The sequence below is a fragment of the Pholcus phalangioides genome, unplaced genomic scaffold (genome assembly GCF_987345545.1).
Source record: "Pholcus phalangioides strain wild (caught in Gottingen) unplaced genomic scaffold, Ppha-v1.0 ptg000013l_1, whole genome shotgun sequence".
Classification (NCBI taxonomy): Eukaryota; Metazoa; Arthropoda; class Arachnida; order Araneae; family Pholcidae; genus Pholcus; species Pholcus phalangioides.
Genome location: NW_028301606.1, coordinates 28,640,301 through 28,661,975, shown reverse-complemented (window position 1 = coordinate 28,661,975; position 21,675 = coordinate 28,640,301). Strand labels below are relative to the sequence as shown.

Here is a 21,675-nt window from a genome sequence, read left to right as displayed (position 1 = left end):
AAGAGATTAAAGAAAGGTTCTGTGAAAGACTTTTGTGATTTGCTTTCATGTGGCGCTCTCTCCCAAGTGGTCACCTGACGTTAATATATACGTTATTTGAATTGACAAAATGTCTCAAAAATTATGCAAATATCTCGACTTCCGGAAGATAGATGGAACTATTCGAGGGGAAATAAAAAAAGTGGGGGCTGCTGTGCCACTTGGGTTCGGATCTTGAATGATATCAATATATTTCAATCCGAAACAGAATTTTTCCAATTCGAAAGAAATTCGTGATTTTTGTGACGAAAAACCATTTACAATTCATGCTGTTTAATATATCCCGTCATTCCATGAAATGACCTGATATTTTTATTAAGGTAATCAAATATCATGTCGTTTCATGACGTTTATTACTCATGGTCATTAAATGACTTTGAAATGACGTGATTTTTTTCGACTGACGTCATTCGGGAAAAATGACCAAATTTTGATATCATATTTGACATCAGGCGGGAGGAATCGACAAATGCTTGAACTATTTTTTCTTTTTCCCTTGTAGCTACCAAAAAAAAAATACCCTTTCGTGAGAATAGATTTTTCGTGAACCACATTCAAATATACCAATTCCTTCAATTATTATGAATTTTTAAACTACTCACGAATTTATGGGACACCGTGTATATGCATGGCCCTGATGTACAAATTGTATTTACGTTGTTAGAGTTGTACGTTTGTGCTTGTTTCGAGTTCTTCCTCGTATCCTCGTACCGCCATATGTCTTCCATATTTTGAAGAAAAGACGATAAATGCTTGAATTTTCCTGTTATTAGGTATCCACTGAGGGGCGTTGGCCAAGGGGTATGTTTTTAATATTCTACTTCCTTTCCTGATGGTGCTTTGAAAGTAGAAATTTAGGAAATTTTTCTTCTTTTTTTTTGGATTTAAACGACACTTACAATATTGATTTTGAGAATTTGATTTTTTTAAATTAAATCTGTTTTTAAAATTGAAAAAAAGCTGCGTTTATCCCTTTTAAGAGCGTTTATTTAGCTGAGGGCAGATTTAAACTGATGTAATAGTATAATAATAGACACACACACACAGCCTCCTCATCCTCAGGAGGCTGTCTGTTGAGCAGTCCCGTTCAGCCCAAAGGAACACAGTGTTCGTAGGAAAGAAAATGCCTGACCTCTGTAGTTTAATGGTAGAGCACGCGCCCAGAAAGTGCGAGGTTGGTGGTTCGATTCCCCACAGAGGAGAGAATGTGACTTTTCTTTCCAATTATCTTTGCTTGGTTATCCTGTCATCTGTACTTCGTACAATTAGCGGAGAGGGTCATCGTTTCGTTTGTTGTATAGTATGTTCAGTTTGAAATCGTATCCAACGGAAAAGCATACATATATGTGTGTGTGGTGCGGTACTATGTAAAACTGAATGCAATATACATCGAAAGATATAATAGGTGTTTCTCAATGACGTAAATCCAAATCTATTGGGCTTTAAATGTAAAAAAAAAGTTTTAACATTTTTTTTGCTTAACTCTTCAAAAGTTATCTCATAACTGTCGATAGACCAAATTGAATATAAAATTACGTATAATGTTGTCAAAACTCTCTAAGTGGATACCGTTAATACCAAAAGCACAGTATCCACTTATGTGATTTATACACTAATCCAATTATGCAAAATAAATTGAAACCACACTTCACTCATTTTTTTTTAACTCTTTACTCCATTGCAAAATTGCAAATATAGCACTTTGGGTGTAAATTTCCACCGCAAAATATGCTATCTACGATATTCTGCAAACATGTGGACAGAAATATGAATAGGAAAAATTCAGTATTTACTCAGAAAATGTTATTTACATTGTGTTTGAAGATTTTGGACAGTAAAAAAAAAGCATACGATTGAGTGGTTTTATCCACGAAAATGATGTTCACGTATGTGATTTCAATTTAAAAACAGGGTGGAACAAGAAAAATTTTTTTATCTATTTAATAAACCAGTTCATAGTTTGATCCGGTGAAGGTAAATTGCTTGTAATATGAATGTTAATACTTATAGAAACATGTATTTATATACTTTATTATTTCTAAGTACGAAATTTAGTAGTTGGAATTCTGAAGGAATAGGAGTAGGTATAACTTTGCGACCTGATCTTCGAAACTAAATCATCAGGCAAGTTTACTTTTTACTTTACAACGTTTTATATCTGATAAGTAGATAAGACAATCGGCGAACGTTTATCGTTATTAGAATAGAAGAGACTTGAGCGCGCAACAGCTGTCTATACAACTTCCTCGTCTACATGGTGAACCTCGTGATGAGAATTTGTGGTTTTAGTCGTCGGCTCGACATTTTTGGTGAATGACTGTTTTTGAACTGAAAAAAAGAAAGAAGAAAAATATCAAAATAAACAACTATAAAAGTTTTTGGTTGAAGCTTTGGATCTTTTTCTTTTTTTGAAGAAAAAGTAGAATCGACACAAAATGGTGAGTTGGTACTGCATTTTCATTCAATCTTAAAGAGTTTCCATGAAACTTGAGTATTTTACAGCAGTCAAACTCGGTCATAGCGAGGTTATTTCATTTTGATATCAATAACAAGCAATGAACAAAGCGTGTACCACCCCCGAAAGGAGAAGGTTTTACTAATCAGAGATATGCAGAACACATCTTTGAACTTTGAAGTTGACACGTCTGTTGCAAAATGCACTGCACCGTTTATTCAATGTCGTTGCATTTCGTTGACGTTAAAAGCGAGGATATTTACATTATTCTCTGTAGGAATCGGCAAGGATCAGCGCTTATTGACGTTATATCTGGGAGGAGGGGGGGGGGAGTCAACAGCCTTCCCTCGAGGCGGGATTGTAATGGTTTCTTTTTTTTTGCTGTAGAAAAACTACCTTCCACATGATACTTACATAACATGAAACAATTCAAACATTTACCCTCTTTACTTCAAAATATGGAAGGAAGATGGCAGCAGAAGCAAAAACACGAAACAAGCACAACTATGACGTTAGAGTTACACATTCACTCAAAACATGCATTACAGCATGTACCGATTCGTTAGAAATTCCTTAAAGGAACGTGTATGAAGTTGGTTAAGTGGTAAATGTATCAAAAAAACGACCCCCCCCCCCCCAATTCGGAAGAAAAAAATGTAGACGTCCCACTACCGTCGAGAAAATCCTGCGTACATCTATGAAACGACGTAATTATGTAGGAGTTTATGCACACACACACACAAGTAAAACTTTACTAGGAATCGATATAGTGATGATTTATATATATATATTAGCGTTTTCTACTACAACCAAAACAGTTCCAGAATATTTCCAGATATTTCCCAGAATCTACAAGCTCAAAATATCATGATTAGACATTTCTGCATTTGTCTGATACAAAAAAAGAAGACTTAATCTTTTAAGATTATAAACAAAGAAGAAATCTTGTTCTTATTAATGTATAAGTGCTATTATTATTGATCGAAGTAAGGGAAAAGCAACGAAACGCCCCCCCCCCCAAGTTCTCCAAGATGTTTGCCTAGTACGAGGTTCAGCTTCCAGAAAGATTTATTTGCTTCTTATTTCTTAGACTAAGTCTAGTCTTCGTCTAGCCTTCACACAAAAGGAAAGGAAAAAACCCTTTTCAGTCGCGTCTTTTGTTGATCAATTTTTACGCAGAATCAAAAATCGCCTTTTAATGAGCTTTACTTCGAATAGAAAATGTCTGCGTTGAATATGCGAAAACATCCCTCACCTCAAGTGAATTTTAGTGATTGATTACGAGCTGTAATCAATTCCGTGTTTTGCGGGTGGAGTCCTACAACGTCCTCGGTAATAGAACTTTTTTTTTTCCTCGGCAATTATAACTAGGGAACAAAATTTTGGTTGCATTTATACAAGCACTTGATCTTAACTAGTTCGAGTATGTTGATTTCAAATCTGAATTTAGTTTTTCCCTGTAAGCTGCGGATTTTTTTTTTTTTTTTTTTCAAAATAACACTTTTTCTGAACTTATTTTCTCTGATACTTTGCAGGAAATAATTTGAGCTTTTTTTTTTTTTTTTCAAACCGAGCACAACTCAGGTCTATTGCCATAGGCAATTTACTACCTAGTGAGCTGTGCCGGAATTGTAAGTGTGTGTACCTAACAGTCTGAATGCGTATCTAGTGTTGTGTATGATTTTTCAGTGCTGATATCTATATCTCAGAAGTGAAGTGAGTGATGTGTAGTGACTGAATATTTGTACTGTTTGTAGGACGGAAATTGCGTTTGATGCTCCAGCAGTAGTCCGCCATCCTATTTTTGCCCCAGTGGCCTCTTCCATCGTCTTGAGATCTTGATGAAAGCATTCTCCCTGTTTCTCACTTACAACTCCTAAGATTCATGGGGGAATTGATCAAGGTGATTAAACAGGAAATGAAACTTTACACTCATATTGGACCCGAACTCACGAAAAGCCAACAGCATTCTAGTAACCAGAATCTCATAGTTATCTGCCTTTCTGTTACAAAGAAAATTCAGTGTAGCTTAGTATAGCTGCCTTAAAAGACGCCACTCTATGACTTCTCCTTTTCATTCATCGTCGTGACAAATTAAGGATCACGCACAAGGGCACGAATTTGAGGTCCATCGAACACACTTGCTTTGATCTTCTCGAAAGACAAAGCAGGAAAAGAAGAAACTGCAGGGTGATTCAGAAAAGATCGGAAAAAACTTTTAAGAGGTGGTAGTACACACACCAATACAAACAATTGTCATCAAAGAACGGCGATTTCGAAACGGCTGCTCTGCAAACGTAAACGGTATTCCTGTTGAAATTTATCGGGAGAAAAAGAACACCGTTCATACAAATGTAAACGAGCGAAGAAGAAGAAACCGTATGCTAATCTGCGTCAGAGTGACTAAAAGGTGCGGACGCCAGCCCTGTGAAGTTATTCCAGCGTGCTGGAATTAAGCCGGGTTAAGGCGGAATTAAGGTTAAGCCTGGTTTTCCTAGGAGTAGAATTTTTGCGCCGTGTGCAGTGTGAAAATGCAATAATGACAATAGTGTCATTAGCGAGCCATCCTAAACATGCACAACTCAAATTTTGTAAACAAAACACATGAATGACAATTTCTGAGCGTTGGGAAAAAAATTCAATAAAGGGAAAAAACACTGCGAATACGGGGGGGGGGGGTGGCTGTATAATGTTTAAAATAACATGATGCAGTTTTTACAGAAATCCACGGAAAGTAACCCCTCCCCCCCATATCAAATAATGGATTTTAAGAGCAATTACTTTATAGCTAACTCGTGATGGAGCAGGTCCGACTCTCTTGCCAAATCCATAGCCAGTGTCTAAAGTCCGTTTATGCTGTCGACAATAAATTTTTTATGGAGAGTTGTTCGTTCTCCTTAGCTCCTTTTTTGTATCTGTCCATAACCTCCCCCCACAACCCCGAAAAATCTCTGGCTGCGTTATTTCACTGACTGTGGCTTACACACTCACTCAACTGTTGCTCACCCATTGGCAAAAAATTCAACTTATCATGATATAATTTTTTTTGCACTATTTCTGTGAAAACTGAGAAACTTCCATATATGAATATCATGGTTTCATTTTCCTATGTAGAATAAAATAAAAGTAGCCAACCACGTGTCTCTTGATACGCATAACATGCAAATTCAGGCCTCCACAATTCCCACTTCAAAATATGGAAAGCAGATGGCAGCACCGCCAGAACACGAACATGCATAAGTCTGACAACATAATACAGTGTTTCTCAACCCCCGGGCCACGGACTGGTACCGGGCTGTGACATCAATCGTAGCGGACCGCGAGAATATATTCATTATCCTTTCATTTTTCAAAGCACATTTCCACGAATAACTAATTGGTTTATTTCACTATTATGGAACATTTTATTAAAATTTTTCAGTTTAAAAATCATACAAGGGGAAAGATGAAAAATCCTTGTAGAGTTCCAGAACAAAGGCTTCCAGCTGCAATTGTAAATTTTAATAATTCGAAGGATCTCTCTTCCCCTATCGCACTGAAAATCCTTCGTTTTGTTGCAAGGCCCAAAGGAAGGTAACGTGTCTCTGGTCCTCCCACCCACCCCTCCTCGAAACTAGTATTTTTAATTGTATTTTTTTTTCTCTTCGCAATTTTGAGTATCCCCCATCATGAAACCCAATACGGCAGGAGTGGGGGGAATATTTTTCCATACCATCCGTCCCCATTCCCCGAAAATATCCTACTGCTTCAGGGCTCTCTGTTGACAACCAGATGACCCTGTTGTTTGCGTGTTCACGGTTTGCCATTGTCGATACCACAGAAAATGTCTTGAAGATATATAGGACCAAGCTGCATAACTTCAAAGGTTATTTATGGCCAGCGGTAAAAACCTATAGCAGTCTTATTATAACGATTTAGTATGTGCTCTCATAAACGAACAAAGTATTTTGCATATGCGTGAGACAAATGTCAGCGACTAATCAGTGAAGCACCTGCTGTATACAGAAAATAGTGTTTTGAATCGGTCGTCAAGGTGCACGTAACTACTGGTGATAGCTCGAATAGTGTTTCCTTTGCAAAAACACAGTGAATCAAGTTGCGAGGGTTTTCGTTTTGATTTCTTTTCCAGTGTGGATAGGTTCACAAACCTATCGTGAATATACTGAAAAGAGTGTTTCGCCCAAAACTGAACAATTTTCTGCTCTTCATCGAACTTTTATGGTGAGTTACAATATATAGACAATTTTTTTATACCATTGCCCTCCTTTTAGTTAAGATTAAATACAAAGCTAGATCGCGTAAAATATATTTTACATAAGTTATTAAAAAGTTCTAATAAATAAGTGTTGCGTCGATGTAAGCACAAATAATTTCCATTGCCCACTGTGTGAATGAAAACTTCGTAATTTTACACACTATGCGAAATTAGTCTATAAAATTGAATATTAAGACGTGTCGATTGGTTTGCGATCAATTGAATTTTTTTATGAGGTAGAGGCGCCGAAATGAAGAAAACATTGAGGGAGCTGAAAGTTGCCAGTTGTCCAGTATATACGGGCTCAAGCCCTTATGCAGGAGAAGGAGTGGAGCGCTGCATTGTATATTGATTATTGGTGGCTCAGCCATCTCGTAAAATTTATTGGGCGCTCAAACAGTCTCAGTACCCAGGTTCCGGCACTTAAACAATGGGGATGTTTACTGCAGTTGCTGATGAAACACTTCGTTTATGTTTTGACTTCTGCACGTTATTAATACATTACCGAAAAAAAATGTTACATCACTCCGTAAGATAATAACGAATTCAATTTATTAAATGGGTTTTAATTAATAAAATGGTTTGAATTAATTAATAAATTAATTTAAATGCTTTAAATGTATTCATCAATTAAAGGGGATTTAATTAATTAATTGATTAAACGGGTTTTTATTAATTAATCAAATACATAATTAGCTCGCAATTAAAAGGTAATTGGTTGCTTATCAATTGTTAACTTATGAACGAGTAAGCTATTCCAGACCGGGCCGTAGACTCAGAGAAATTTGATTCACCGGGCCGCGGTTCCGAAAAGGTTGAGAACCACTGACATAATATATACGTTAGGGCCACATATTCACTCAGAACACACGTTCCGGCATGTAATAATTCGTTAGAAATTCTGCAAAGGAATGTGTACGAGGTGCATATAGGTTAATAATTTGCATATAGGTTTTAATTGTAAATCAATTTTTTTTTAATGCTATTCATGTCGAGGAGGGAGGTACCTTTGATTACATGGTCGAAAAAAGGTATTTTTTGATAACTGTACAAAGACAACGAATGCTCCGAGTGCTATCAGAACCAACACTCGCAAAGCCGAGAGGCTGATGTGGTGACCACTGTCAGATGGTTGATAAATCACTGGGATCTACTGTTAAAATTTTTGTTGTGAACATCGTGATCATGTCGCAGAGAATTTGGTGAGACGCGGTCATGGTTTCTTCACCTTGGCTTGCAAAAAACTACTAAGGGTTACCAGATTTTAAATTCTTCAAGTGCAAATACTCATTAGGGGCTTCCACAAAAGGTGAGGTTGTTGGAGCTGAAGCCTTGGAGACCACCAAAGAGCCCAGCCTAAGGGCCTTGTAGGATATTTGGAGGGGGAAGCAAAGCATCCTCGCTCGATCATATTTCCCCGATGCTACTATCTCTCCAATTATCAATCATTTTCGTCTATCGTCATTGCAATGAAAGTTAAAAAATTTTCATCAAGCAAATGCCACCAACTCGAGTCGAAAACAGGACACATGGTCAACAAAGTTTTTTTCTCAATTCGCTGCTCCGTCTTGTTTCACTTATCTGTACAAATATGGATGTTAGATACCTTACGCTTATTAATTAAAATATTAAATCGAAATTACTTTCAGTTAAAATGATATCGTAAAAGTCGGCTTTTTTGTGAAAAATATGTTTTCAAATCAGTTTTCGTTTTCGAAGTTTTTCCCATATCGCATGGCAACACCAGTGAAATTTCGTACTGTTTGTAAACAGAGCTTGGCTTGTACTTTGTTGTGACAATGGGTGACGCGGCGGGAATTTTAAATTCCGTGCTTTCGTGTAATCTCAGGTATCATGAATAATTTGCAATTTTATTAAGTCATTTTCAATTTTTAGGTGCCAAATTCGCTGAATGTCATTCGTTGAATGTCAAATACTGCCTGTAATACCCCCTACCTCCATTAATTAGTTGACTAGGGCCTTGGGCTATTTACATATACAATCTGAATGATGAATTCACTTTTTTTTAAAAAGTTAACATGTTTAAAGTTGAACAAACATATCGAATGTAAAACATTTATCTCGCCTAAAAACTTGCATTTGAATTTCATGGCCAAAACCATTTTACATTTAAATTCATAATCATAACGACTTTATAAGCCCTGATATCCTTTAGTGAGCCCCCCCCCCCCCCGAGGCCAGTATTTTCAGCTAGTCTAAAGGCGGGACTTTCAATGCAACCCCCGCCCCCCCCCCGAATTGGCCAATATTGATTTTTTTGTTTTTTTGTGAATTTATGGTAAGAAAATCAAAAAATATATGAGGTTCTTTGCGCCCCCCCCCGGCTAGACACCTGTCAGAGCCCCTCTCGTAACAGATGCAGTATAATCCAGATCCCCGTGGCGAATTTTTTTTTGGCATCAAACAGGGCCGTCATTTAGGGGGGGCTTTTGAAAATACACAAAAATGATATATATATATATATATACACACCCACACATACATTGAGTACATGTGCTTTGCCCCCCCCCCCCCCCGGAAAAAGTTGAAATGATGGCCCTGGCACCAAACACATCAGACGGCACGACGAATTGTCGACGAGGCCATAACTGACACTACTGACGCCTGAAAAAAAATCACCAGCATAGAAAACACAACAAAAGCGGAAACCAACAATAATATTATAAGTAAATATTCTTAGTATATACAGCTGTACAACTACTAGAGAACACTAACAGCATATCAGTACCAATTGAAAATTTTTTAGTTTTGCGACATAATACTTTTTTACCAACATCCTTCACAGCAACCTAAACCAGCGTTTATCAACCTGTTTTGATTCATGGAGCCAAATAGGCTTTTTTTTTTAAATTTTATTAATTGAATTTACTGATTTATTTTATTACTTTAGAGTGGGCTCAAAGTCCCTGATAAGTAGGGCTCTGCATGCACAAGTTGAGGATCAACCTAAACTATTCAGGTAAATAATTCTCACCACACAGCTTTTGTTTTAATGATAATTGGCACTAACATGCTCAACACATTAGAAACAACATTCTCATTCATATAAATGTTGAGTCAAGTTGAGGACATATGAGACAAAATGGCGGTTGTGGCGATAATATTGCTAAATCCAGAGTTGCCAAGTGCTAAAGATTGTCTGTAGTTTCTATGGATGGCCACGTTCGTTTCTATGAACATCCATCGCTACTGAGAGGTATCATTGTTGGCATGTCTGGCTAAATCAGAGTTGGTGGCAACACATGTCAATATACAGTATTACGAATGCTACTACTATTCTGTAAGTGCAGGCAGACCTTCAACATGATACGTGGAACAGCCATAGTATAATATCATAATCCTGTTTTTGTCAATGCGTTGGAGATTTCTTTTTTTTTTTGGAGAGAAAAATGTCTGAAAGCATGATGAAAAGTCATCAATAGTGAAACAGAGTCACAGTTTTGGACATTTCTTGCCAAAGAAAAAAAAAAATCGCCTACACATCACCTATAAAGAATAATACTATGACTGGTGAAAAAAATGTCAATTAAAAATGAATAATAAAAAAAACAATAGAACATTCTTAGACTAAATAAGTGATCAAGATTAAAAATATAAAACTGGCATCCCCTTTTAAATAATACAATGGTCAGGGCAAAACAGTCTCTCTGGTTTCGGTCAAAAGCAGTTCAATAAAAACAGGATTGCCTGATTAAAACTTTAGTATAACAGCTTGAATGAAAAAATGAATAAAAAATGGAAATATGAAATGTACAACTTGAGAGAAAACAAGATATTCCAACAAACTAAATGTAACATACTGAAAAAACGGTAGGCCTATATATGATACAACAAGATGAAAAAAAAAAAAAGCTTGAAACTTCTAATGGATGTTCAATCGATTCGAATAAAATGCTTTTGCCTTCAGATATTGCGATACAGATAAATAGAAAAGAAAATAGTAAACCTAGAAGCCAAGCAAAATAATAACAGCTGACGGACCCTTTATAAAAATGAAAATTAATGAAACTATAAATCTGGAATTTCATTTCTTTTGCGATAGATTAATTAGATTATTTCACTTCCCACAAAATTACTTATTTTTCACAAAATTAATGATCCTTTTCACAAAAACAGTAAGGAAAATTTCCACAAAAACAACCCAACAAAAAGGTCTGGACAGGCTCCTGACTGGTTTACATATCAGTTTTGAATGGCCTTGTTGTCAAAGCTCAAACTCCAAATTTCCCCCCCCCCCCACCCAATCAATTCCTAAAAAAGTAGTTTCATGGAACTGGCTTAATATAGGGTTGGGTAGGGAACAATGGCCCTATGCAGAAACCTTCAGGGGGGTGGCAAAATTTTTGGGAACAAGAATATCATTAAAATATCATCAAATTTTGCAGTGGTTTGCCCCCTTCCTCCCCCCACAAAAAACCTAGTTATGGCCCTACTTAGTAACCCAATTAAATTAATGACTGAAGAAGTAAAATACGAGTAGTTAAATATAGATAAGTCAATTAATTCCAAATTTACCTTTAACTGGAATAAAACCAAATTTAAGTCATTATAAACACATGCCACCCAATCAGAGATTACAAATCAAAGTCGGCAAGGTTTTGGACATTGCAGTAAAAACCAAAGTATATATTTGCCATGACTTACCATACCGTCCTTATTATCATATTGAACCCATGCATGAAAAGACAGCATGAAGTTGAAATATCTATAAGCAGATAGCTTTTTTTAAATAAAAAAATAATTTAACAATAGATAATTTTTTTAATAGCGGAAATTGCTGTTTGTTTCGGGCATTTGAAGATGTCAATCCACTCAAAATGGTCAAAACAGATATCAACCAGGGTAGTTGAAACAGATTGAAATGGAAACCAACCCAGTCTAAATGAATGCAACTCTGTATTCTAAGAAAGATATTCTAATGCTTGTTAAAAATAAAAATTGATTTCAATTTGAAATTTAAGAAAGAGAGAGAACAGTTATAAAAATGTTTCGGCATCAATTTTAAGACCATTTCAATAGTTCTGGACAGTTTTTGCTGGTTGAAACCACTTTTGGCTATTCAAAACCACTTTTAGCTGGTTGGTGTGGTCTAAATTGCAACCCTGCTTGCTACATATGCATGTAGACTGCTATGTATAAAAATGTGTTACAGTATTAGGCCAAATTTTGTTAACTATGCATAATACGAATGTATCGCTTTATCATAATCAAATTATTTCTTTTTTTCTATCAAGTGAAATAAAAAAAGTTGCAAGTAATAAAGAGAGTGCAAACAGCCATATAGAAGGTGATGACGGGTTGACACTCCTTCATATTGCAGCTGGTGTAAACTCACCTCATGTCGACCAAGTAGTATCATATTTGCTCCAATTGGGAGCGAATCCAAATTCTAGGTAAAAGAATTGTGTATATCATGCATATAATTAGCAACATTTGATTTTTTTGTTGATTGTTAACCAGTCATCTGGTCAGTTAATTTCCCTCCGTGCTACTATGACGGAATAACCCACATATGGCCAGATGACTGGTTAAGATTATTTCCTTAGATTCAGAATTTGTGTATTTTTGGGAAATAGTTTTTGTGTAAGACTGTTAACCTTTTAAGCCTCTTTGAATGAATATTTTTTTGTGTATGTGATAAAATTCATAATTTTCCCTTACTCGTTTTAGAGCACAAGATGGGCTCACACCAGTGCATATTGCTTCAATGTGGAACAATTACAGTGTCCTAGAAAAATTGTTGTGTTATGGCGGCAATCCGTGGTTGCATGATTTTGATAGCAAAAATGCTTTTGAATTAGCAATAGAAAATAATGCAAATGAATGCCAGGACCTCTTGAACAGTTTCAAGCTTAAATTGAAAGCTGGAAGTGACGGTTCCGATTTTACAGAAAGCTCTGAGAGCGTTATTTCATATTTTGACAGTCATGGTTTGCCATCAGTCAATGGAGATATCAAATCTCTCTCTGATGAATTAAGTGACACAGATCTGGACAACATAGCTAAGAAATTAGGTGCTCTTACCATTTATGCCTCAGATGGTTACCAGAGCGATTCAACTGACATAACAGATACTTTTGAGAGGATCAAATTATGGTTGAAAGAGACAGCAGAACAGGTAAAGTTGTCTGCTATCAAAGGAAGCTCATCAGATTATTTCAGCGATTTCAGTAAAGTTCAGGCAAAAACCTTCTCGAGTATCAGCAGTAGCTCAGTAAAATCCGAAATTCAGCTTGATTCACAATCGGAAGCATTTTCTGAAATTTTTGGTTCAAGCTCAAACGATATCAAATCAGATTCAAGTTTCCAGTCGAGCAGTTCTGCTGATGAAAGTGATCTTCATTTACTAGACAATACATGGGGAACGCTGCTTAATGATACCTTGAATCAGACCGTTATTCAAAGCATGCATAATCCGGAGAACAAAATCGAGGTAACTCACGCAGATGAGGAAGAAGGAATTATTTTAATAGAAAGATGGGGATCATCTTTTGATTCAAATAAAAGCTTCAACAGTTGCTCTAGCGGCAAGACTAGTTGGAAGTCTTATAGAACAGCTCGTGATAGGTTATCATCCTCTGCTAGTAATATATCTGATGAATTATTGAAGCTGAGTAACACCCAGTTATTTTGTGAATTGTCAAAACATGGTGATAACCCTGGTCCTGTGACAGATAGTACCCGTCGTCTCTACCTGATAAGACTTTCCAAGCTTAAAGATGGAAGAGTACCTAGACATTCAATCACGCCAGCAAGTGAGTTCTTTGCTCTCATCTGCAATGATAATTTTCTACTAAAAGTTCTTGTTAAATCATAAGGGAGGTTTTGAAATCACACAGAGAGCAACAGGCGATACAATATTCAATCATTACACTTCACTCATAGTTAGAAAAACTGGTGGCAAATGGCGGCACTACATATAACAAGCATTACACAGAAACAAACTTCACATCAGGTTTCACTACACGTACACGCACATTCCAACATGTACCAGTTTCTTAGAGGTTCCGCAGAAGAACATAGACAAGGTGCATGTCTAGTTTTGTAGACACAATGACACAGCGGTTGTGCTTGAGTGGTCATAGTGATGGACTCACATGGTGAGGATCCAGGTTTGAATTGAATCCCACCATCACCAGGTGTTGTCGGATGAAGTTGGTTTTCTGTGGTTTCCAACTTATCCCCATTAAAAAGTCTCGCCACAAGGCTACAATGGTACAAATCTTTAATCATTACAATTCGTCCATAGTTTGAGAAATAGATGGCACACTATGACAAGCATTATGCAGAAACAAACTCCAGTTAGGTTCACAACAAGTACCAATTCATTAGACGTTTCATAGAGGAATATGGACGAGGAGCATGTGTGGTTTAGTACTACGGTTGGACAAACCGCAGGTTGCCATGGCGCCAAAAAAATTGGTATTGGCACCTAAAGCTTTCTTTGTGCAGTTACTAAATTGCGGGCTGAGAGCAGAACAAAATGTTTGGAATTTACAGCAGCAAGTCTGCACATGAAAGCAGGTCACTATGTCCTGAAAAAGCCAAAAGAAACATTATTTTGGACCTTTTTCTTTGGGTAAAAACTTTTTTTGGCGCCTAGATTTTTTTTGCGATTTGTCCAGCCCTGGTTTAGTAGTAGACAAAATCACAATGTTTTTAATTCCAATTAATTTTCATATTTTATCTTTTTTCCTAAACTTTTTTATAGAATACCCTAAAGAGATGTCCTCTTTTCTTGAGAACAAGTTGAATCTACAAAATGCAGAACATTTAGAACGCGAGATGTCAGCGGAATTCGACAAAGACTCCGACAGTGGTAATTGGCGTGAAGGAAGCCAACGTTGTTCCTTCAATTACTTACTTTTTGATCCAAGAGTAACGAAGAACTTGCCATTGAGGTCTCAGTCATTACCCTTGAACGAAACTGTTGAAATATTTCTGAATTCTCTGTTTTATGTTGGTAAAGGAACACGATCAAGGCCATTTCATCACTTGTACGAAGCTGCTAAGGTCATCAATTCCAATGTGGACAACCCTGAGGTAATGTGATCTTTTTGTACAGGGGTGTCCTGTAAGTGCTGCTAATATGTGGGTCTTTATCTCATGAACCTCAGGTATGAGGTATGATTTTAATTTTAAAAATGTATTAAAAAATTACCCTTTACCAGTTTGGAGAGTGAAAAAAAGAAGTACGCCACAAAATAAGATCTAATTTTTTTATATGGTCCCCATTGCTCTTTGACTAATTAGACTCCAATTAGAACGTTTTTGTCCTGTCCAGTGTTCGCCAATATGTATCTAGAAACGTGATTCAGTCATCAAAATCCTATTTCACCCCAAATCTCATTGAGTGAAAATACTCCTTCACGCACGTGCACAAATTTTAGGTAATTTTTTTTAAATAGTTATTTTTTGCAAATTAAAAAAAAATATCCCTCGTTTTACAAAAATACCCCTTGAAATTTTGGAGAGGAGTGAAATTACTCTCCAAAATTATATTTTCGAATAACACTGGTCCTGTCTCTGAGGTCAACAACAACTACAAAAAAAAAAACAATAATAATTCTAAGTAATATTCACTGAGATATCAAATTCAAAAGTCGGAGAAAAGTTGGAAAACAACAGCCAAAACTAGCAGATGCTTCCTTCCCCTATTTATGCTGTTCTTTTCCAACCTTTCTCTGATTTTTGAATTCAAATATCTCTGTGAATATTGCTGTTAAAAACATGGGATTTTTTTGTTGGGCTCAGAAAAGACAGGGAACAACTTTCTAATTGGAAGTTAGAGGACAAGGGACCACATGAAAATTCTGATTTTTTTTTTTACTTTGTGACACACTGTATTTTCACTTTTAAAGCTTGTACAGGATAATTTTTGAACACATTTTCAGCATTTTTAAAATTGGAATTGTACCTCTACGATGACTAGTTTAAGAGATAAAGACCAGCATTAGCACTTACAAGACGCTCTGTATAGACTATTTATCAAATGAGAGGTATACATCCAGAAGCATATTCAGATGGGGGAAGGGTCACAGGAAGCAGTTACCTCGACACAATCAAAAATTTAAAAAATATTTTTAAATATTTGTAAAAACAAAAAGGAAATACTTCAAAATGCCATTTTAATCAATTTCTGTTAATATTAATGCTTTTTGAAGATTGATAACTCGAATTTTCTCTGCAAGAAATTTCCTGTGCTCAGACCCTGTGTTGGTTCCACCAAACTTATAGTGCTGTCATCCTGGGGGATTTACTAATAAATGCATCCACAAAACATAGCATGGTGATCACCAGGGCTTGCTATGGTGACTAAAACACTGGCACTAGCCCCATAAAGTTTTTATGTGTAATTACAAGATTTATGTCTGAAAACATCACAAAATTTCTGGAATTCATATCAGAGTGGCCACCAACATGGAAAGTCATGATAAAAAATAATTTAAAAAAAGGGAAGATTATTTTGTATAATTTTTCTAGGGAAAAACTATTTTTTCCCCTTCTATTTCTCAATCACATGGGGGACAACAGCAGGTGTGGATCGAGAGGATTTATCTTCTCAAAAGCCATATGGTGTGGGAAAAACTGGTCTGTCCCATAAAACATGGAACAATTCTCCCGGCACAATTATTCTTCTTTTCTGTCACATTGCACCTGGACAACACTAAGAGAATAAACCTAAGACAATAAAGAAAAGAGGGAGGAAACCTTGGGGATTAATATTTTTATGTTCAGCTGAAGTCCCTTAATTTGCTATACTTGTACATTGGTAATTAATTTTCTGTGTAATAAATTATTTGATGGAGTGAAGCAACTTTCTGGTATATCGACTTGATTATGCTTCTAACTTTGACAAATTTATGGTAAATAATAGAAAGTATCAAGGTAATGACAGGAATGATAAGTTTGTTGTTTCCATTTTAGGTTTGTGCTAAAGTACAACATATACTGGATATATGGGAATCTGGATTTGGTGTTATTTGCCTGCACTGTTTCCAAAATTCTATTCCTGCAGAAGCTTATACAAGAGAGGCATGCATGATTGATGCTATAGGTGAGACATCATGCAAACAGATATTTCTCTCTATCCTAAGACGTCCTATTCCAATTTTTTGACTTCTAGCCATATAGCACTTGTTCTGATAATATTGTTTTTGAATCAGTCAGAGATTTTTCTTGATTGCTCTCTTTCCTAAAAAATATATATATACAGTGGAACTTCTCTGTTAACGAGCTTAATTCATTCCACAACGTGCTTGTTATTTGAATCATTCATACATCAAATCAAATTTCCCCATGGGAAATAATGGAAACGTGGACAATTCATTCCATAATTGTTCATTCACATAAAAATGACTAATGAAAAAGACATTCAATCAATAATACGACACGACAAATTATACAATAATCTTACACTTAATATAATAATGCAATGCGATAATGTTTACAAATTAGTTTACAGATGAGATAAAGAAGGACTATCATTTAGAATGACTTATGGACTCACTGTTTTGCCTGTAAACTTTGAAAAGATGACACTTGCGTTTGCCTCTTTTTTTTTAGGATTTCTTGGGATTCAAAAACTGCATTGTCATTGCCCAGACTCATTTCTCGCACTGCCACAGCTTTATTTGGAAGGTTCTTTTCTTCAAAATTTTACACCAATTTTCATCACATTCTATACATTTCTCTAATCTCATTTGAAGTGAAAGACTTCTCTTCTCTCCCTTCCTCAGATGAGATACCATCCATAAACTTGCTGTTGTGTGCAATGGGGATCCGTTAGTTCGGCTACCGTCAACTCCTGACGATGTTTTACCAGTAGTTCTTGAATGTGGTCCTCATTAACCTCCAGAGTCCCATAATCTTCCCCCATGGCTCCCACAAGGGTAGGGCTGACAGGGCCTGCACAATTACCCATATTTTTTTTGCTTTTCATGCTATAAATTCACCACAGAAGGGGGCCCCATGAAAAATCCAGCTTAGGGGCCCGTGAAAGATATCGGCCTGATGGCCCTGCTCCGGGATGTGGGGGGGGGGCATGATCGTCCCCAAGGGCACTATCTGTTCAACATATGGTGGTTTCTGCTCGTGAGCTAGCTCCCTCAAAGTCATGTTCAATAATTCAATCAGACCACAGTTTTCTCCAAGCAGAATTGAAAAAAAAAATTGCAAATCCATATACCAGTGTGGTTACAATGCAACATCTAGTTTCATATTGTAAACAGTCACACTCGAACATGTGTTCATTTCTCCAATGAAGTACGCTGACCAAAGACTGTAGAGAAGAATATTACCCACAATTCCACAGTATGTGTGTGGACAAAAACCATTGGCTCAGTTGTGATAACTTGAAAATAAGTAAAAACAAAGCATAAAAATTTTGCTCGTAATGCAAATCATTGCTTGTTAACCAAGTCAAAATTTGTTTGGAATGTTTACTTGTAATGTGAATTGCTGGTTAACCGAAATTCCACTGTATTTTATTTCATGATGCTATATTTTTTCATTTTTAGTTGAAATTTTATTACTTCATTAAGTAATTATTATGGTGATACGAAGTAGTGTGTTGTGTGTGTACTAATTCGTGAAATAAAATAAAAAAATGAGAGGAAAAGGAACAAAGTCCTAATTTTTTCCTCGCCCATTTTGAATGTAGCTGAACAATCTTCTTCCAAACATTCAGCTTCAAATTTCCTTCCAGTTCAGCACCATTTAAGTCACAGCATAATTCTGAAACCATTTCATAGTAAACTTGATGACTGAGGATTGTTCCACATTCTTGTCTGGGTTCCAAACATAGCTCCCATGATCTTTATTTCAGATTGGATTAATTCATTCGCTAACATTACAAATTTGATTACTGAGCACATTTTTTAATTCGTGGAATATTCACTCACAAATTATTCATAGCCACAAAAAATTGATAACATACTGGTGGAAATATCCTATTTACATGAAAGATGAACCAGTGTAAATGTAATTGGACCTCTGTATAATGTCACTTCTAGAGACTACTTCATAAGCTGGGTGACTTTAGGAGCAAGTCCAACTGACAATTACGCTATCAAAGACCTTCAAAAACCTACAAACTGATTAAGTTATAGACATTATACAGAGGTCTGACTGTATGTCTAAAAACAAGACAAGAGTGAAAGACTTGATCCCTTAGACTTTTTGTCTTTATTATTATTTATCCCTTTAAATCTGATCCATTGTGATTAGCTATAATTTTTCAGCAACATGTCCATGTATCTGAAAATACATGTTCTGATACTCTCAGGACCTAACACTAAATAACTCAGGCATTTGTTATTGATGTTAAAGTTCTTTTTACACTAATAAAACATTCTTATACATATTTACTGAAGTAAAAAAAACATCACTTGAGTTTATCATGCACTGAGTTTTATTTTTCTTCTTCAGGCTTAAATAATCTCACCAACATCAAAAAGGGCAATTATTATGGTATTTCAACTAAATGGACTGGATCAAAGAAAAGACAAGTTGGTGTTCTTCTTTTGTACAGGGCTTTGAAAATATTTTGCCTAGAAGGTGAACGTTTTATAAGACCCAAAGATGTAAAAAAAGACGATGCAATTAATGCATGAAGAGTATTGACTCTGTGATACAATTGGATGCTGTGCAAAATTTTGTGCCAATGTTTTTTTTTTGTTTGTGATAAATACTAAAGTTCCTGTTACATGTAATTTGTGTTGTGTTTGAAATTTTTTTTTTTGAAGATTTACTTCAAAAATGCTCAATTAAACCCCACCTCTGTATTATTTTCTTTGATAAAGACAAGATGGTTTTTTGCTCACATAAAATAAATACAAGTTTTGCAGGTAACTGAATCATATTTTGTAATGGAAACCATAGTTAGACATTTAAAATTTTTTATGTTTCACAAAGAGCTCTATTGCTTGTGTGACATTTTTTTTCCAGTAATTTCAAGTACTGATAATTATGAAACAAATTTTCTCTTATTCTTTTTACTAATTCATCTACAAATTATTTTAGATTAAATTAAAAAAATATCCATCTTAAAAAATTCAAGTTAAGTTTTACGTTTTTAATTGCTATAATTTTAATAGCCATTTTATAACAATACAATAAAATTCCTGTAGAAGTTGAAATCTTTATTACACATAATGTAATTTTTTGTGCTGTTTCATAGATATATGTATTTCTTGTCATTGCTGATATATAAGACTATGCCTTCTTAATACAATTGCTTTCGCTACATTTTTGTGTCATGTCTTCAACTGTTTTCATTCCTATTTGTTTTGCAGTAGACAAGCGTGCAACCAATTGGGTCTGCAATTTCTCATCTACCATTTTTTTTACATCATTTATCTATCTCAGATTAATCACTAATTTTCCACTCCTACCCCTTTTGAAAAAATTCCCTCCATAATTCTGTCATTTACAATCTATTGTCTACTTTATATTTATTTCTTAAATGTTAGTTTCTTGTTTGAATGGTGTTAATGTGTTTATTTCCTCTAATTTTTTCTGCCCCTCGTTCCTTAACCAGTCATCTGGCTATGACAAAATAAGACGTGCCAATTTTCTGTCTGATTATTTCAGTTTTTGAAAATGAATTAGTAATTATTTGAATTTTTTTATTAAAGATTTGAAAACAAAATTAAGAACACTTGAAGTCAGTTACAATGTACACTAAACTTTTGATAAAATCCAGCCGTGCATTAATCTGATGTTTTCAGGCAGGTTTTTTTTATCATAGAGGAGATCTGTCGGTGCGCAGTTTATATCATTCAAATTATATCATTCAATATTATAATATGCAAACTTGATTCTGTCAGCCTTTGATTCTTTTTCCCCCATATAAGTGTAAGCTTGTTTGAAGTTAATAAACAGATGATGGAATTTATATTTTATCCATAATTGTTTACATTTGTCATTTCTGAATAATGATTTAATTCAAGAGAGAAGCCATTTTTTTTTAAATTTTCAAACTTCTAGTACAATTGTTACCATCTAAACCAAGGGTGCACAACCTTGTTAAACCCTTGTGGGAAAACCATTTTACCAGTATTTTAAATGCTGTCTTTTCCAACTTTCCTCAGTTTTTCAAATTAGAATATCGCAGTTAGAAACATAGAATGCTTTTTCATTGTATCAGGAGAGAGGGCAACAACTTTCTGATTGGGGTTTCGGGCACATAGGGGCTATATAAAAAGTTTATTTTTTTTATTTTAATAACTATACACCCCCCCCCCCAATGTGAATGACATATCTGAGTGCTTCACATTATTCCGATAACTTTCCCTAATTGAAAGTATGCTTCTAAGATCAACATTTCGCCAGCAAAATGCACTACGCCCTGTTACCTATGTGCCCTGTATATAGGACAGCCATGCACCCCATATTTTACGGAACATTCCTGTTATTTTTGCCATCCCAAATTTTTTATTAAATGCCTTTTTTTTTTCTCATGAAAACATGACTTGAATTTTCAAAGTCAATAATTGAGATTATTCTTGTGACAAATTAAATTTGTGGAAGAGTAAGTAAACTTTGCCTAGCCCTTTAAGTGGTTTTTAAAGTTTTCTTGATCTGCATTATAACTGCCACATTGGAAATAAAAGCGTTTTAAGAACCCGAGATATTTCGGGATGACTGAAATAAAGGTCAAGTTTGATAAGAATTGCCGCTCTGCAGGCTAATAATACTCAGAAAAATCACTAACAAAAAAAGAAAATACAAAACTCCTTATTCATTTCGACACCCATTTAACAGTTTTTGGCTGTGTTTGACAACTTTACTTACCTTAGGTAACTTTTTTTGGGATGTAATTGGAAACTTTACTTGCTTTGACAATTTTTTTGATACTTTCACTTGCCTTTGACAATTTTTTTAGGCTGTAACTCTACTAGCT

The 21,675-nt window shown here is 35.4% G+C and overlaps 1 protein-coding gene across 2 annotated transcripts; it reads left to right on the top strand.

Moving 5' to 3' along the window:
• The first annotated feature begins 2,246 nt into the window (after positions 1-2,246).
• On the top strand, positions 2,247-20,677 carry LOC149078920 (uncharacterized). 2 transcript variants are annotated; one of them, XM_089241131.1, is made up of 6 exons: positions 2,247-2,477; positions 12,005-12,163; positions 12,441-13,525; positions 14,482-14,813; positions 16,698-16,827; positions 19,200-20,676. In XM_089241131.1, exons 3-6 carry the CDS (start codon positions 12,478-12,480, stop codon positions 19,382-19,384), a joined length of 1,695 nt encoding a protein of 564 aa, XP_089097257.1. In that variant the 5' UTR covers positions 2,247-2,477; positions 12,005-12,163; positions 12,441-12,477; the 3' UTR covers positions 19,385-20,676. The 2 variants fall into 2 exon arrangements, with proteins under 2 accessions (XP_089097257.1, XP_089097256.1); XM_089241130.1 differs by lacking the exon at positions 2,247-2,477 and adding an exon at positions 8,482-8,598 and having other exon boundaries at positions 19,200-20,677.
• The last annotated feature ends 998 nt before the right edge of the window (positions 20,678-21,675 follow it).